The sequence below is a fragment of the Lissotriton vulgaris genome, chromosome 1_1 (assembly GCF_964263255.1).
Source record: "Lissotriton vulgaris chromosome 1_1, aLisVul1.2, whole genome shotgun sequence".
NCBI classification, from domain to species: domain Eukaryota; kingdom Metazoa; phylum Chordata; class Amphibia; order Caudata; family Salamandridae; genus Lissotriton; species Lissotriton vulgaris.
Window position 1 is genome coordinate 378,448,255 of NC_141685.1, and position 15,509 is coordinate 378,463,763.

General features: G+C 44.2%; 1 protein-coding gene across 1 annotated transcript in view; it reads left to right on the forward strand.

The window, feature by feature from the left end:
• Nucleotides 1–15,509, forward strand: part of ZFYVE9 (zinc finger FYVE-type containing 9) — a 656,288-nt gene that overhangs the window by 443,540 nt on the left and 197,239 nt on the right. The window contains exons 7-8 of the mRNA XM_086952440.1: nucleotides 6,019–6,188; nucleotides 15,242–15,365. Of these exons, the coding sequence (XP_086808566.1) occupies nucleotides 6,019–6,188; nucleotides 15,242–15,365 (294 nt within the window). The remainder of the gene's footprint in view (nucleotides 1–6,018; nucleotides 6,189–15,241; nucleotides 15,366–15,509) is intronic.

Sequence of the window (15,509 nt, forward strand, 5' to 3'; positions counted from 1 at the left end):
AAGGGGTTGTTGTAAATTACTTTCTCTTCGAACGAGGCTATGAAAAAGTTTGCTACATCCGGAGAAAAAATTGCCCCCCCCCCCCCCCCCCTTTCTGAATCACGCCTTTTATTTGGCCATAAAAATCCCCCTCGAAGAAAAGTAATTATCCTTCAGTGCAGTCTTCGCACCTTCAACAATAACGTCTGTTGGACCCTGATGAGGACAAGGTATTTTATTTAAAACTCCTCTGATGACGTTTAGGGGTTCTGATTGTGTACAAGCTTTCTATGTCCATCGTAACGAGGACATTTGTTTTTTTGTCGAATGATTTTCCTTCTAAAAGATTGATCGCACTTGTACTGTCTCTCTAGTAAAGAATTTTGTAAGAGCCACATCAGGGTTTATGAAAAAGTCCTCATATTCAGCCAGTGGTTGTAAAATAGATTGGCACCCCGCAACTATTGGTCTACCGGGGGTTTTTTGTTGGCCTTATGGATTTTAGGTAGCGTATAAAATGCCGGAATCGAGAAGTCTTTTTTATTCAGGTAATTACATTCTATTTGGCTTAACCACAGGCCATCCAATCCTGAACTGGTAAGACTTAAAATACTTTTTCTAATCTTATCAGTAGGGTCTCTAGGTAATTTGACATAGTGTAAATTATTTTGCAACTGTCTCAACACTTCATGGTCATAGTCACTTTTGTCCTGTATGATAATACTCCCCCACTTGTCAGCCGGTTTGATAACAATCTCATTCCGACTGGCAAGTGTTTTTAAGGGTTGATATTCATCTTTCGAGAAATTGTATCTAACATACTTCCTCTCACAGAACATTTGTTCAATTTCAGTTAGTACCACGTTTTCAAAGGTGATTAATTCCTTCGGTATCAGGTTAGTTGCAGGATAAAATGTAGAGGGACAACGTAATCCTGTGACCTTCTTTTGTGTTTGTAGTGGAGCTTTGTTAAAGAAATATTTCAGGTGTGTCGTTCTAAAAAATATATCCATTTCAACCGGAGTACTAAATAGATCATTTCTATTCGTAGGGACAAATGATAAACCATGACTTAACACCTCAATTTCTTTTTTGCTCAGTTTATGAGTTGACAATTAAAAATTTGTACTACTTCCAATGTAAGATTATTTTGACTGACCATTGTAGATTGATTATCGCCCAAAGTAGACTCTGCCACTCATAATAGCTGTTCCTCGTTTGGCGAAAACCAGGGTTATATTGGTTCCTGAACCAGCCCCTCTGCGTATTCCGAGCCCGGCCTCTCTGCGGTGCTTGACCTCTCCCTAAAAAAGAGGGGTTCTGTCCTCTACCAAATCTGAAATTGGAAGTGTTGCCTCTGTCAGTATTTTCATCAGAGCTAGAGGACACTGTATCTGAGAAATTGGTATGTTTTGGTGCCCAATTGGATTGATTCGGTGCAAAAAAGTATTTCTTTAAATAAGGATATGTGCGTTCTCTAGCATAGTTTTTTATATCCTTCTGAAGTTTTTCAGTCTTTTTTATTATATTTGTTCTTTGAAAATCAACTATGGTGGTTTCCAGTTTCTTCAGAAACTCCTGATTGTCTGTAGATGTAGTATCTTCTAAGACTTGTTTTTCCAAATCAGCTATTTCTCTCGTTAATCTATCTATATGTTTTAGGGCGGTCTCAATGCTCAAGACCATCCAGCTTATAGAGCATTTATTCGATACAAAACTAACCCCTACTTTAACAACGCTATGACACTTTTTTTTATTGTTTATCATTACTAATCAATGTGTTTGAATTGTATGTATACTGATAAGTAATGTATATATGGCTAAAATGTGAATGTTGTCCATATACATGTGTTTAAAAAGTGTCAGAAACTACTGCATATGCCAGAAACTATGAAGCAGTAGACATTAAGTTGCCATATATGATTTGATTGATGGATTTATGCCTATGCTTTGCTACAAAGATATGTGTATATGTATCTAGATTAATTCTATGATTAAAATATATGGTTTTGATAAAAATTACTTGAGTCTGATGGAATTGTGTTCACTGATGTGACGAATTTGAAATTTAAAAAAACATGAAATGATTCCATAAGGAACATTTATGCTGTATTATTGATTGTATCCCAAACATTTTCTCTTGATGTGCTGTATCTGTTCATATGTAAACACTGTAGAGTCCTATGAACACTTCTGTAGCCAACAGTTTTTTATCAAACGTCCATTTTGTGTATACCTTTGCGTATGTCAGGATCTCAACGTTCATTACCAGTGGATTATGGACCGACAGGACCTTAGGGAGTCCTTTAATCTGTGCTCCCTCTAAAAGAGAGACGCAGGCAAAAAAATAATCAAGTCTAACGTATTTCCTGTGTAGACACGAAAAATAAGTAAAACCTGGATACCCTATTTTTTTAAATGGCCTTATATCTGCCAGACCATTGCTAGCCATGAGTGCCTTTAAAGCTTTAAAGACTTGAGGTTTCTTCCCCGTATAACCGCCCTTATCCCAATCACCCCTATCTAAATGTATATTGAAGTCCCTGCAGATAATTAAGGGCTTTGGCCAAGAGGCTAATTCGATCTCCAATTCTGACAACACATCCGCATCGTCGATATTTGAGCCATATACTGTACAAATAGTAAGCTGATTTGGAATGAAAGCAATAGCCCACCGACCCCATTTATCCAACTTGACTTGCTTAATGTGTAAAAATCGATGTGAAACATGTATAGCCACCCCTCTAGTGTTGGTGGACTGAGATGAGTAAATAACTTGGGAATACCCTGAAATAATATTAAGCCTTCCTTTCTGCCAGGGGATGTGGGTCTCTTGCTGACGGATAATATCAGCCCCTAGTGCTCGCAACACCTCCCCAACCCTGCTTCTTTTCCCTCTATCATTCAGCCCCCCAATGTTAATTGTAGAAATAGTCAGCCTACCCATATTTACGACTTTCTTGGTTTCTGTATTGCCCTTTTAACCACTCCCTTATCCTACTTCTGGTATTAGTACTTTGTCTGGTGCATCTCTTTACCTGCCCCCGTACGCTGCTTTCCTGGATTTTCTGCATTTTACCCCCCTACCCGCACCTTCCCGCCCCCCCCCCCACACCCCACCCACCCTTCCCCCCTCCCCCTGCACCCCACCCACCCTTCCCCCTGCACTCTACTCCCTTTGCACCCCCCGCCATCCCTACTAGGTGAAGCAACAGACCCTCCTAGGTCTGTGGGTGATGAGTGGTGGCTCACTCTCCTAGGGTGACAAGTTAAACCAATTTGTGCCTTAATATCACCCATGTGAAATATCTGGACCCATATAATCAATAAACAGTATACAAAGGAGACAACAACAAAAAATTAGTCTAGAACTATTTCTTATGTTCATCTGGCTCGAAGAAGGAGAAAAAAAAAAGCGAAGGAAGTGCGCACCCCCCAGTGTTTAGAAACTCCTTGGCCTTCATTTCTGATGTGAAGAAACAAATTTGATCTTTCTTAATTACTTAAGGCCTGCTCTCCCTTCTCCTGGAACTGGGTAATCATTTGCCGCAGACACCATCTTCGCTCCACAATAGTGTGGCAAAAGTCTGGCCTAGTAAAAAACGGAAATCCATCTACCAACCGTTGTACCTCAGGTCTTGCCTTCTCGAACACATTTTATCTCAACAAAAAGTTGCCGAAATAGACCAGAAATGCCCGAGGTTTGGCATCTGGGCGAACTGGCTGTCGGATATTGAAGGGTACTCTGTGCGCCTTTTGTATTTCCTGTGCCCAGCTCCATCCTACCAGCACTGGGAAGGATTTCTCCAGGAGCTGGACCATAAGGAAGGGTGCATCGAACCCCTCCTTCCCCTCTGGAATACCGAGAAAGTGTAGGTTATTCCTTCTTTGTTGGTTTTCGCCTTCTTCCAATTTCCTCGGAATATCCGTGAGTTGTTCCTCATGCGCAATAACTTGCTTCCTTGAGCCAACTATATCCACTTCCAATGCGGCTGTCCTTGTTTCTAGTTCCGTCATCCGATCACTTATATCATTGCAGGTTTTCGCAATTTTTCTTACTGCGTCCTGGAGTTTCCGGGTGGCGTTCAGGGAACGTTTCCTTTCTAGATGGGCTTCTTCCCTATGCCCCATTACACACTTCAATATAGACTCTAGGGAAGGAGCGAGCACCGGGGACCCTACTGCAGCCTCTTCCAGGTTAGGCTGTTGCTAACCCCCACCAATTGATCTCCCATAGAGTAATCCCATCTGAGATCAGTTTGCTGAGTGTTATCCGTTCTTGGATAGAGCAAGCAGCTGGGTTTTAGGAGACCGCACAACCAGATGTTGTCACAAACCTTTTTCCCCTGTGTTGCCCACCTCAAATGATCTGCTGCTAGTAGATCATAAAATAGAAACAACGATTTGTGGATGAGAGGCAACACACAACACCCAAATCAGATGGGCATATTTAAGTCGACGAGATAGTTCTTGTGTTGACAGTTTTCTTTTATTTGTCAGATGTGTTTAGTATGTACAGGATCAACAATAGCCCAAGTTCTCCCTGTCCAGGGGAATGGTTTCCTGTTGGGAGTAATCCTGCCTCGACCTCTAGCGTCAGTACCAGAAATACTTTCTTCCTCCTTGAGTCTGAATTGGACCCGCGTTCTGAGCCCAGACCAGACCAAGTGGCATCTGAGAGAGAAAAAAAGTAATTAGCCTCAGAGGCAATGTCTCTCGCCCTGCCTTCCTGCAGTATCCTGCGAGGCTTTGGGGGACCCTTACGTTCGCTCTGCCTCCCCTTGTTTTTTGGACACTAAGATGCTGCCCGGGTCCTTACTCCTTTTGAATCTCATTTTCCCCCAACAGCTCATTATCCTTAAAAGCAATAGCTAGGCCCATCTCTCCCAAGCCCTCTCTCCCATTAATAGCCGGAACAGTATCATGAATTTGACCCTCTTGGAATGTCTGTCCTTAAATGACCCCCTTGGCCCCCTGCGCATATGCTTTTATTGCCTTTGTTTCGCCCTGTTCAGGATTCCCCCCGAAGTCCAACGGTGGCATTCTGACCATCTCCCTTTACTGGGTCCATACTGACAAGCTGCTCCCTTGGCAGGCCGGAGGCTGATCCAGTCCCTGCACCTCGGAACAGATTGATGATTGTTGTGGGCCGAAGCTGCACACCTGCGACCCTCCCCTTCCCATCCAGGGGATTCTCCGGCCGCATCCGCTGCTGTCGCCCTTGAATTGCAGAAGCAGATACTATCTCCCCGTCTGCAGAGTTCTGCTGCGGGGAATCCAGGGGGCAGATTGAGAGGGACCACCTTTCCCCTTTCCTCCTGCCTTAGCAGCCATGATGTCTGTGTTAGAGGCTGCGCTGCATCCGCCACTCCAGTTCGGTATCCTGGCCAATTCACGCTCAAGACCCCGGCAGTCGGCAATCAGCTGCCACGCGATGTCCGCCAGCACAGAAGCCCAGCGCGTAATCCCTGGTAAGACCAGCTCCGTCACTGCTTGCTTCTCAAAGTCAATATATCCTGCTTGAAGGTGCGCCATTCAGGTCCACTTTCATACTTTTCTTAATTCTGTCACACCATCCCAAGGTAGCCACCTACGATCGACTTTCACTCGGTCGCCATTTTGCCCCGCTATCCCGTATCCGGATTGATGGGTGGTTCTATGCAGCAGAGCTGCAGCAGTCTGGCTGATGGTTCAAGAAGCTTGAACGTGTTAAAAAGTGGTCATGTGGCGATAGAATGGCGGTTGGAAGTCAATATAAAGTGGTGGCTTTTTATTTGCTTTCTGCTATTGCATGTTTCTTTCATTAGTTTACAAAATGAACCAAGAGCTGGGTATGGGTATAAAAATGTACTTGTAGGGGATGCTGTAATACCAGCACACAATGAAGTAAGTTGCACATGAATCTTATTCGGTAATTCATCTGTTCCTCCTGCTTAGTAACTGATTGTGTGGTAACCTGTGACCAGAAAGGATGTAATTAAATGGGAAGCCAAGTTTATAAGTATTTTTTCTCAATCTTCTTTTTTTTTATCTCAAAAGTGACACAACCTCGAGAGCAGAGGCGGGTCTGGTTTGCTGATGGGATATTGCCCAATGGGGAAGTTGCAGATGAAGCAAAATTGACAGTTACTGGGACTACTGCTGCAGGATCTCTAGCATTGTCACATGAACCAGTCAAACCTGTGCCAAATAGTCCTGCGTCTTCAGAGGTAATAACTAAATATATCATATCACTAACTATTCTTAATATCTGCAGTTGCCCTGCTCTTATTTCCATTTGCATATAGGTATTTGTAAACCGCACGTATGGATGAGGGTTCCATGGCACAATAGAGAGATGTATTTTAGTTATCAGTAATAGTCAAATTTCTTTTTCTGGTTGCTGAGCATTGTGCTGATAGATATGCATATACTAAGCACTAATCTTTACATTTGTGGCACCATGATCATCACTGTATACATGCTGCTGCCTCTTAAACAGGACCTCTCGGCAAAATGCAGATGATGAAGCACTGGTAACTACTACAAATATGGTTAAACAGTGGATGATCGGGCCTTCCTTTAGCACGTGACAAAAGACTATCTGCAGTTATGTGACTTCCGCTACTCTGTTTCCAGGTTAAGGCCAATGGACGACTAGTTTAAAAGTGTTGTTTAAATTGTCATTCTGGACTGGAAAATCGTTGGTGAACACGAAGAAGGTTCTTAGCATTTTCAGGCATGCTGAGGGTCAAGCACAGGGATTCCACTGTGGTGGCTTATCTGAACAAGGATTGGCTAAGCCAATAGGTCTGGTATTGGTCACAAGCCTCTTCGCTTTAGCAATTCTTGTTTTGGTCTGTCATGATTTTTGCAAAAATGTATTGTTTGGAAGCTGTGGTACCTCATCAATCTTTAAAAAAAATAAAAACCTAAATGCAAAAATATTTTTAGTGTCTCAAAAAAGCACAAATTAAGATAGTAGTCCCTGGCACTGAAGGAAACTGCTTTGTGTGTGGATGTGGTCCTTGTGAATGAGAAACATGTCATACCTCAGAGCGAAATCAGCCAATCGCTGAAGTGGACGCATTACCTTTGATCCCTTGTGAGTGGAAGAAAAATGTGACTGACACAACAGACTAATGGATCAGGTCTGGCTGAAATTCCCTATAATTGTGTTGTACACCTAATTATGGTAAAATTGAAAGGTCTTGGGTAACACCAGACCTTAAACAGTCAATCGCTGTAACATTGGCTGCCAGCTGCCTTTGTAATGTTTTTGTAAACATTTATTACCAATAGAGGTGTACAAAGACAAACAGAGAGGCATGCACAGACAGATGAGATAGAGAGATGGATAGATAGGATTTCAAAGACAGATAGGATAGACATGGAGAGTTGGGGAGAAATAGAGGTAGCTAGAAAGATAAAGTTAGTGAAATAGAAATATAGAGAGGTAGGTAGTGTTTCAAAGATAGATAACATGGGTTTCAAAGATAGAGATCGATAGGGTTGCAAAGTTCGAGACAGATAGGGTTGCCTAGATAGGGAGATAGTGATAGCTTTGGAAAGTTGGATATATATTGGGCAGATAGGAGGTGTAAAGAGGCAGCAAGATTGATGAGACTGAAAATTGGAATAAATGCACAGCTCCAATTAGTAATATCATAGTTGAATGTAAGCATGGCATACAAGAGCACTGAAAGCAAACTAGAAAGCCATTCAAGCAGACATACAGACTAAAACAGTTTACAAGTATGACTGTAGTTCTCAATTAAAAATGCATACTAGCATGACATGAAGCCTGCAGTTATAAACACACTTAGTTATGTGCACATTACAAAAAAGATAACTTTATAAAAACAGTTTCAAATGGACACAAGCTGGTGTGATGTGAAATAGCAGCAATCAGTTAAAAGGTAACTTCCAAATGAATTTACAACAGCATTAGTAGGAGACCGGCATTGATAAAGCTGGAATGTGCCCCTGTGCATGAGTGAGCTCGTAGAATGTGTCCTACTAGCATATCAGTCGCTAAAAACAAAGGCAACTGTAACGTAATAAAGTAACAAGCATTAAAATGCAATGGTCTCGGCATTCTTAAAGTTAGAGCTATTGGCATTGCTCATGACATTTTTATTTATGTTTTTGTTTTTAAAACATAAATGGCATTGTCATTTACAATGCCAGTAGAAGGGCAGGAGAGCAAGCACAACGAACGAGGGGGCAGGGCAGCAAGCACAACCAACTAGGGGGCAGGAGAGCAAGAACAAGCAACGAGGGGGCAGGACAGCAAGTACAAGCAGCGGGGGGGCAGGAGAGCAAGCACAACCAACGAGGGGGGCGGCAGGAGAGCGAGCAAGCACCAACAAAAAACAGGGGAGGGGCCAGGAGAGCGAGCAAGCACAACCAACGAGGGGGGCAGGAGAGCAAGCACAACCAACAAGGGGGGGCAGGAGAGCACAAGCAATGAGGGGGCAGGACAGCAAGTACAACCAACGGGGGGCAGGAGAGCAAGCACAACCAGTGATTGGGGGGGGGGGGAGCAAGCACAACCAACGAGGGGGGCAGGAGAGCAAGCACAACCAACATGGGGGGGGGCAGGAGAGCCAGCACAACCAGCTAGGGGGAGGGGGGAGCAGGAGAGCAAGCACAACCAACGAGGGGAGGGGGGGGGCAGGAGAGCAAGCACAAGCAACGAGGGGGCATGACAGCAAGCACAAGCAACGAGGGGGCAAGACAGCAAGCACAAGCAATGACGGGGCAGGACAGCAAGCACGAGGTGGCAGGAGAGCAAGCACAACCAACGAGGGGGGGCAGGAACAACAGAGTTGGGGGGGGGGCAGGAGAGCAAGCACAATCAACGAGGGGGGGGGCAAGAGAGCAAGCACAACCAACGGGGGGCAGGACAGCAAGCACAAGCAACGAGGGGGGGGGGGGCAGAAGAGCAAGCCCAAGCAACAGGGCGGGGCTGGACAGCAAGCACAAGCAACGAGGGGGCAGGACGGCAAGCACAAGCAACGAGGTGGCAGGACAGCATGCACAAGCAACGAGGGGGCAGAACAGCAAGCACGAGGTGACAGGAGAGCAAGCACAACCAACGGGGGGGGGCAGGAGAGCAAACACTACCAACAAGGGGGGGGGGCAGGAGAGTAAGTACAAGCAGCGAGGGTGGGGCAAGAGAGCAAGCACAACTAGCGAGGGGGAGGCAGGAGAGCAAGCACAACCAGCGAGGAGAGGGCAGGAGAGCAAGCACAGCCAGTGAGGGGGGGGGCAGGAGAGCAAGCACAACCAACGAGGGGGGGGCAGGAGAGCAAGCACAACCAACAAGGGGGCAGGGGCAGGAGAGCAAATAGAAGCAACGAGGTGGGGGGCAGGAGAGCAAGCACAACAAGGGAGGGGGGGCAGGAGAGCAAGCACAACCAGCAAGGCGGGGCAGGAGGGCAAGCACAACCAGCAAGGGGGGCAGGAGAGCAAGCACAACCAACGAGGGGGGGCAGGAGAACAAGCACAATCAGCGAGGGGGCAGGACAGCAAGCACAAGCAACGAGGGGGCAGGACAGCAAGCACAAGCAACGAGGGTGCAGCACAGCAAGCACAACTAGCGTGGGGGGGGCAGGAGAGCAAGCACAACCAAAGGGGGGGGGGGGTAGGCCAAACTCCCTCCCTCAGAGGTGAAACCGCTAACGGAATTGGGGGAATAGTTCAGGCAAAATTCAGCGCAATTATATCAAATGTTGGTGGGTTTAATGCTGGTAACAGTATGTGAGGGGCGTGGCCCGAAATCAGTTGCTCTTGGCAACTGATTTCAGAGGTGTTGCCGGAAATGACGCGAGGCGGAGAAACATGGATGATGTACAAGAACTGTAGGGGGAAAGGGAAGGCTGCACATCGGTAAGAATGGTCTGAGGACAGTGATGATTACACAGGCGGGTGCACATTGTTACAGATGAGAGGGACAACGAGGTAAATTAGGAGGGGTAGAGGAAAGCAGAGATTGGCGGGCAGATGTGGTGCAAAGAGGCAGAGAAAGACTCACAAAAATATCACCTGCGCAATCGGCCACCCCAACCGGTCAATGCATAACTAGTGCACGCAGACGGTACATATCAATGGCATTCATCAACTTCTTTTTCTGTTTTAAAATTGCTCAATATTTTTATTCGGCAGTTGCTGTTATCATATCTGGTTTATGTCCACAAGAGAGGGGGTTGTGGCGAAGCCCTGTCGCTGATACCCTCGTTCAGAAATGGCATCAGAAAAGCGCCGCCATTTTCGCATTCGGTGGCATGCTTTTTGCTGTTGAGTGACGGATGATGTCACGGAGTTAAAAACTGCAAAAAACACACCCCCGAATCCGAAAAAGACGGGGCTTGAACGGAGTGACGCCCCTCTCCTCCAATGGCTGGCCTCTGTTTAGGAAGCCAGTCAATGGAGAAGAGGGGCTGGTTCAAGCCCCCATACTTGTAAACTTAAAATCTCGGCTGCGCGACACTACAACGCAGTGTACGCTAAGCCGAGACCTAAAAATCACTGGGACTGAAAGGAACTACTTTGTGTGTGTATGTGCTCCTTGTGAAAGAGCAAAATGCTGTAACTCAAGTTAGCCAGTGGCTGAAGTAGGCTGGCACATTGCACCATGCTGTATCCCTTAGTGGGCTGTAGCAAAATATGAATGTCCCAATAATAGGCCTGTGGATGAAGGGAGCTGGCTGAAAGTCCCTTTAGGTAAGTGTCTTATACATATAATTTTAGTAAAATCAAAAGTTCTTGCCTAATGCCAGAGCTATTAAGGCATGATAACAATCTTTCCTCAAAGAGGCTGCTTGTTTCTGCCTTTTACAAACAGTACATCACGTGTTTTTTACTTGCCTGTGTTTACTTTGACTTGAAACACATCAAGTGAATGAGAACTGAAGACAATTGTTAAATCACAGTGCTTTTAAATCTTGTGAACAATTCTTGGATGCAGGCGTTTCTTATAATCCGCTAATGCCTTTTGCTGATATTTATGAACCCTTAAAATACAAAAGTGTACTGTTTATAGCCTTAAGAGACCAGTAATTCATAGGTTTCTTTTTAGCAGCACTTTCAAGGCAATGTTTTCTATTAATGTAACAAAATGGTAACTTCAACATTAGAATGCACATTTGTAATTATGAGCCTCATTTTTAGGTTTTGCCTGCACTGTCAGCTAAAGTCAATGTTAAAAAAATTCAAATAAAGCTATAAACGAACTTGAAGCCCGCCCAATACTTACCAGTGGTTGGGTTGCATATCGTTCTTTTTTCCTTGCTTCTGATTGGTCAGCGCCTACTGCTCCTTCCTGCTTCCTCCTTGGGCTTCAGTGTTGTCTCCTCCCTTTAGTTTTACTCCCTTCTTCAAGTTGCTTGTCCCCCTCTGCCCGTCTCCCACTTTCTGTTGTCCTGGTGCTCCCTTGCTACTCATCTGCACCGCCTTCATGTTGCTTGTGTCCCCTCCTTTCACTGTCCATTGTTTAGTGTTCTTTCCCTCCTCCACTGCATTTCCTTTGTGTTGCTTTTCTCCAATTTCCTTCTGCTGTCTGTTGCTTCCTCCCTGCACCTTCCTCTTGTTGCTTCCTCCACATCCGCTTGCTGTTGTTGCTGCTTCCTCCCTCCTTCCCTGCACCTTGCTCGTGTGGCTTGCTCTTTAATTTTTTTGTTGCATATAGCACAGCAGTCTGGGCTGCTGTGCAACATGACTTTAACTAAAAGGATAAAATAAGTGTATGATGCCTCAACGCTTGCAGCGTCCTAGGTGATGTTGCACAGCAGCCCAGGCTGCTGTTCAACATGGCTTATGGTAAAGAAAAAATAAGTACAAATGTTGCAAATGCCGGTCAACCGGTCTAAACAAGCATTTGCAATGCAGTAGGCCTTGCATTACTGAAGGTTTTAGCTGTTAGCGTTGCATTATTATTTGTAACACCAATAGCTCAAACTTTCAGTTCTACAAGACCCATTGCATTGCAAATGCTTATTGTAATTACCAATGCTCGTTCAGTACGCTTGCTTGTATCCCCCAAATAGTGGTTTTTTTAAACACACTGTAGATAGTCCTCTCTGTTTATTACAGTGGGTGTGTTAGAAGTCGTAATTCTAGTACCATATGGTGTGTACAATGGAGAATTGCCTATATTTACACAATGGGTGTGTACAGGAAGGGAACCACCCGAGTTCTCCTGATTTCCTTAAGGGAGGTGGGGACGAGATAGTTTCCACAAATAAGTTATGTGCTGAGGGCACTGAAGTATAGAAAGAATATTTGTACTTTGTTTAGCCCACAAACATGGCGCTAGTGACAACGAGGTGAATGGGCTGACAGAAGTTCACCTCAGTGCTACTTGATAAAACATTACAGCCTGTGGAATGTTGCATGAAGGTTTTGCGCTTCCTCCCCACTATGCCTTGAGGAATGGGGCGCATACCTTATATAAAGACGGCTGAAATTAGGAGTTTACCTCAGCGCTAGCCTTAGAAATCGTTATGGCCTAGGAATATTAGACGAAAGCCACGCTCTTCCTTTACACTATGCCTTGAGGAAAGGGACACGTAGCTCATGTAATGTCGGCGTTCGTCAGAGGGTCCTATTTTCTCAGCGGTCACAATAGTGGTCCTATTTTCTCAGCGGTCACAACAGTGCATGTGTTTTATGGTGAAGGCTACTTTAAAAGTTAACACCTATTCCTCTGTGTGGCACATTTTTTAGCTAATGCTATCATATGCCCACCATGCAGAAAGGCAAAATGAATTTATTCTCAGCATAGCATTATGAAGAAGGGCAGATCTTGCGATATCCACACTCGTTAGCCCCTTCAAAATGTTGTACCCATGTAGGTAATGACGAATGGAGGCAGGAAGTGGTCACTACACTGATAGAAGCAGTGATCAGAGCAGAAGTGGGGTGGGGCTACGGCGGATGGAATGCCATGGGGAAATTTATGTTTGCTTGTGTGTGGTTGTATTCGAACATCCTTAAAAATCAACAAACCAACCCCCGAGGCCACGCAAAGTAAGAATAGTCCTTCTCAAGTGACCTAAATGCCCCTTGGAGAGATGAGACGTGTAAGTGCGGCAGTCGCCATGGGCGTGAACCACACCATTAAAGGAGGGTGTAATGTGACCCATTTACCACACAAAAGAACCGTATTTAGACAAGACACTGAAGGGACCCAATGAAAGTGGAGGAGTGTGGCTCACTGGTTAGAGCAGGCAGACCCTGAAGCAGAGGTCAGACCCAGGACCAGGGTTCAATTCCCGACGCGGCAGGGTCTTGAGCTCAAATGTCCATGGACTCGATAATTCTCGCTTCGGTGCCTGACCTAATCATGGGTTCACACTCTGCAACTCTGGGCATTAAGCTTGCTTAATCTCCACAACGGCCCCCCCCGCGGCGGGATGCCTGGCTTTCACCTTGGGGATGCCCTGTAGGGGCTATCTCACAGGGAAAAGCCAGGACGGGTTCCCAAGGCAAGTGCGGAGATACCCCTTCGGGGGTCGATTCAGGCGCTATATAAGAAACATAATAATAATAATAATAAAGGTGAGGGGCGTGCAAGGGGTGGGGATCAATCCCATAACGCAGATACAGCATACCTCGCAGAGCAGCGCATGTGCGCTGCCAGTCTAGACCTAAAAATGCATATACAAAGACAATAGATCTCACATAAGTGAAACTTATTGACTTTACAAGTGATTGTGTGCTTGTTCTCCAATATTAGCTGCTTAATTATACATGTTGCCCTCCATAGTAAGACATTTTGCACTGTTACCTGGCTTGTACTGTTATTGAGGACTTTATGCATATTTTAAATGTTCAGTGTGGTAAGTAAGGTCATCATTGCCTCAGTGTTCTATCAAACGTCTACCTGTCAGAAGTGGGCCGTATTTTTAGAGTGTGGGTCATTTACTTTAATTTGTCTTGCATGAATTAAAAAACAATATGTTTAACCTGCTGAGTATTACAACATACACAGTATTTCACTGGTTACTTATTTGTTGGGTTGTGAGAAATTCACATAATTTGCTTTTGTGTAAATAAGATACATCTGGTGGAAATGTGAAATTATGCAATAAACACATCCAAAATGTAGCCATATATTTTAGCTCAAAATGCGTCCTCACATAATTTTTGGGATGCAAGGATGCATTTTGCACTAAGAAATACACAAAAAACACAATTTCTGCAAACAGTTGCTCACGTTCTGGTTGTACGTGTTGTTCTATGCTCTTCGTAACTCGAAATTGCCAAAATGACACTAGCGCACTTTAAATTTCCCCCAGGTCTTTTAAATTTCACTCAGGCCTAGTTATTTGGGCTCATTTTGTTTGTGTGTGCACCATCGCTGGCTGCACTATAACTTAATGCTGACTTTTCCAGTCATTTACCTTAAGCATGTTAACAAAGGTCTGCTGAGTATGGCTCTGAAGGACGTGTGTTAATTCTTTGACTGCATTTTGTATGGATTCACACACACACGTAGAGCTTCGAATCTTCAATGCTAATTTTTTTTAACTGATTTAAGCACTTTGGTATCTTTTTCTTCAGCAACATAGTGCACTTTGTCATATAAGAACTTTTTAAAAAATACTTAAATTCTTCAGGACTGTGGCAACTTCCTCAGGCGAAAAGTAGGTCACTTCATCATACTGGAGTTTCATTTCCCTCTAATGATTGACTAATTAATTGTACTGCTGGGAACATGTCAAAACTTCAGATCTGTAGCACTGGCAGTGCTTTCTATATATATAATGTACTGTTTGCTGTGTTATTGAATTTTTTATTTTTATCACAACTACTGATTTGATAAAACAACCATCTGTCACTGTTGGGAAATGACGTATGAACACAAAGGTTTTTTTAAATGGACAGAAAAAATAGGTTTTGCGGACAACAACTCAAAATTATTTTTGGAAAATGATCTCAGTAATTACATTCAAGCATTTGTTTTTCATTTCAAAGGTGATTATTTTGCATGGATTGAATATAACATGGTGCCAGGCGTTAACAAGCACATTTCCACTACATGTTCTGATAGTATGGCCTTGATTATCTGTGGAATTGTATGCCTGTGTTGTGCATTAGTTTGTTCAAGTGGTCATTCCACAAATGTCCTTGTCCATTTTCAAATAGTGAATACTGAATGTGAACTCTATTCCTGTTGTAGTTAAACAATTAAGAACCTTATCGCTTACCTAAATGCTTTTTTATTTACCTTTCTTGCTCATTTCACTCACTTTCTGTTAATTCTTTTCTTTCTTAGACTGAGAACACTTCCGGTTTCTCTGGGAGTATTACTCAGGTCGGAAGTCCAGTTGGAAGTGCAATGAATCTTATTCCTGAAGATGGTCTCCCTCCAATTCTCATCTCTACCGGAGTCAAAGGAGGTGAGTGAGGCGTTTTGCAGAATAATAATCACTGAAGAGCTCTCATGTTTATCTTCATTTGATCAAATAATGTTAAAGGGAAGTTGATAGGGGCATCATAGAAGGCACACAGTTGTAGCTGTCCTGTCCCAAAATGTGTATCAT